The sequence below is a fragment of the Cynoglossus semilaevis genome, chromosome 16 (assembly GCF_000523025.1).
Source record: "Cynoglossus semilaevis isolate Cse_v1.0 chromosome 16, Cse_v1.0, whole genome shotgun sequence".
Taxonomy (NCBI): Eukaryota; Metazoa; Chordata; class Actinopteri; order Pleuronectiformes; family Cynoglossidae; genus Cynoglossus; species Cynoglossus semilaevis.
Window position 1 is genome coordinate 3,385,768 of NC_024322.1, and position 3,033 is coordinate 3,388,800.

Here is a 3,033-nt window from a genome sequence, read left to right on the forward strand (position 1 = left end):
TGCTTTGACAACTGTAACAGAAAAACTAATTGATGAAAATCTACAACAATAAATGATTTAAATACAAAATAATTTAAGTTGTGTGTATATATGTATATGCATTCTTGATATATATATATATATATATAAATATCTTATATATATCATTTATATATATATATCTCAAGAATGCAAAGTTAGTATTTTGCTGAAAGATTAGGACTTCGTCGAAAAAATTCCAACATGCAGAAAAGATAACATTTTGATTCTTTCTTCAAAAATGTTTGATTTCTCTATAATTTGTTATAGCAAAAATCAAAATCAAAAAAGTTACATTGTGTGGGTTATTGCAGTTACAAATTGTAACGTTGCACATTTGGTTTTATATTTCCCTTGTGCTGTTTTTGTGGACTAATGGAATTGTTAGCTATCACCAGAACAAAAAGTTGATCCTCAACACGGCTTTTTCAAAAAAGACAATTTTCTTCAAATGGACTAAAAAAAAAAGGTACATTTAATACAGTTACAGTTATTAGGTATTTACATTTTAAACCTATCCTGGTACCTGTCCTCCTAACTCATGTATCATTTTTTACAAGGATGGGTAATAGGCCTAGAATAATGACCAAGATAACTGAGTTTTAACAGTTTACAGTTTATTACCAAGATTTAGAAAACATACAAACAAGTTCACAGCTTAAGGTCGTCAGGCACAGGCCATTTTAGAGAAGACATTACTGGCGGAGTTCAGCTCCTGGCCATTCCCTTCTGAAGTGATGTGGTGAAGGAAAGCAACATCTAAAAAGTGGGTAAAGACTTTCTGCACATGATGAATTAGTCATTTCAACAACTAAAAAAAATGGCAACCTGATTCGGTTTGCATATCGAAATACTGTTTTGAATAAACATTGCAAACACACACGTCATGTCTTGTGTCATAATACAATGAGCCAGCGTGTAATCAGGCTTAATACTTCTACTAAACCGTTATCAACAATGGCAGTCAATTCAAAGATGTAGCAGTCACAAAGAAGTCACAATGGCCCGCAGCATGAGGATTGCACAGGATGGATTACATTGTTAAAAATCTCAACTCCATTTCCTTTGCAAACACTGGAGTATTTCTACATTCAGATTTATGAAAACTAGCCTAACAGGCTTGAATATATACGCCAAGTACAAAGGTTATATTGAATTTAGCATTATCTTCTGGGCACATCTTATTGTTTGAAAAAAGATGCATAGGCTACTTATTGATTGCCACAAACCAGTTGATGTGCTCTGGAGTCAGAGCTCTGTTGAGAATCAACCATTAATCTCAAGTGAAGTGCTTTGGCCAGCTTCTGATTTCCACGTAGGAAGAGTTAAGTACACACAGTTAGAGAGAAGATTTTACAATTTTTAAGAAAGTTACTAAGAATTCACTACATGTAAACAATTCAAGAGGAGCGCCGAGTCCTCTACATATATATACTTTAAGAAAAAAAAAGTCTTTTTAAACAATATTCACATTTTGTGTTGACAAATTGTGGCACTTCAGAAAATGAGAAAGTAAAATTATACCAAACTTTAGTCCACTTGGAGGACACATTTGAATTAGACTAGTGGAATTCCAGCATGATTTGAACAAGGGTCTCGTGACAGCGTCAGAAACTGTGTGCTTTTCTCTTTCAGAGAACAGAAACTAAATAAAAGTACCACGACTGTTTTCCTTGACAGATTTGAAGAGCAGGTGCTACAGAGTACAAAATGTGAAGAGAATCTTTTCAATTGTCCTTAATGCCCCAAGCATATAAGTGAACCAGCAAAGTGAAAGATGGAAAAAGTAAATATTAAATTTAAAAATGATACCTGTTCTGGTTCAGATTTAATGTTCAAATAACAGTAACATACTGTCTTTGATGTTACCTTAAACCTTTCTATATGAAAGGAATTGGTTTTTGACATTTCCTGGCAAAAAAAACACAAAAGAAAATGCTGCATTAAAAAAAAAAGCTACTATAATAATAATAACTAGTCAGGGTGTTTGACCTGTAGCTTCTTTTTATCTGCAGTATCCCTCATTCATCACGTAATCTTCAGTGTGCTGCCGTAGGTCTGCTGCACGACCACCTGGACGTTGTCCACGATGAAGTCGAAGGCCATGCTCCAGACGGACTCTACCGACTGCTGCATCAGCCTGCAAACCGACGTGCAAAGTTAAAGGTATGTGAACTGTAACAACTGACAGTGGTATGGCACAGAGCTGGGTCGTTTTATCTGAAGTTACTTTCATACCTTTTCATGTATTTGATCACCAAATCCAGCTTCTCTAGATCTTTGTCCTCAATCAGATCAGTGCAATATTTGACCACCTGCAGGATGTCCTCCTCCATAGGTTCTACAAAAAAAAAAATCACATCATATTATCAACATAAATAAATCCATATTTCGCTGCTGCTTCAGAGCTGCACTTTGCTGAACATGTACCTGTTATAGTTGTGATCCATTCTCTCAGGAGGATTTTAATATCTGTCAGCTCACAGGCTCCGGCTAACGATGGAGCTGGACGAGGAATGAATTTAGGCTGTGGTTCTGGAACGTCTGGTTTGGAGGACGATGTAGAAGGTCTGTTTTCAGTCTGGAAATAAGACGAACGTGTCACGTGAAGAGATTCACTGTCACTTTAGCAGCTTCAAACAATTACCTTGTTGTAATGAGCTTACCTTGACTGTGTTCGATGTTTCCCGTGACGTTTTCAGAGGTGATGCAGGTTTGGCGGGGCTATTCGTCGCTGAGCGCCTCTTCACGGGGCTCGCTGCATTTTTTCTTTTGTAGCGACGCTTTACTCGACCAATTCCGGGTCCTGCCTGTTTGAGCTGCAGCAGAGGGTTCTTCTGCTCCACTGTAGTGAAACAAAGTGGAAAACAATCTGCGTTGGTGTCATGAAGGTGTGGAAATGAAACAAACCCTCCCTAACGGCTGATGTATTTGTGGCCTTACACGTCCTTAACTGCGGCTGGGGAGTTGTGCGGTTGTATGCATACTGTAGCTCATCCTGTAGCTCTTTAGGAA

General features: G+C 37.4%; 1 protein-coding gene and 1 long non-coding RNA gene across 3 annotated transcripts in view; one reads left to right on the forward strand and one right to left on the reverse strand.

The window, feature by feature from the left end:
- Positions 1-3,033, forward strand: part of LOC112488341 (uncharacterized) — a 30,765-nt gene that overhangs the window by 1,780 nt on the left and 25,952 nt on the right. For both annotated transcript variants that reach the window (XR_003052310.1, XR_003052311.1), the window contains exon 4: positions 2,034-2,184. This is a non-coding gene — a long non-coding RNA (uncharacterized LOC112488341). The remainder of the gene's footprint in view (positions 1-2,033; positions 2,185-3,033) is intronic.
- Positions 599-3,033, reverse strand: part of rev1 (REV1 DNA directed polymerase) — a 10,244-nt gene continuing 7,809 nt past the window's right edge. The window contains exons 18-22 of the mRNA XM_008328090.3: positions 2,962-3,031; positions 2,685-2,863; positions 2,449-2,599; positions 2,257-2,359; positions 599-2,158 (exon numbers count right to left, since the gene is read on the reverse strand). Of these exons, the coding sequence (XP_008326312.1) occupies positions 2,047-2,158; positions 2,257-2,359; positions 2,449-2,599; positions 2,685-2,863; positions 2,962-3,031 (615 nt within the window). The 3' untranslated portion in view covers positions 599-2,046. The remainder of the gene's footprint in view (positions 2,159-2,256; positions 2,360-2,448; positions 2,600-2,684; positions 2,864-2,961; positions 3,032-3,033) is intronic.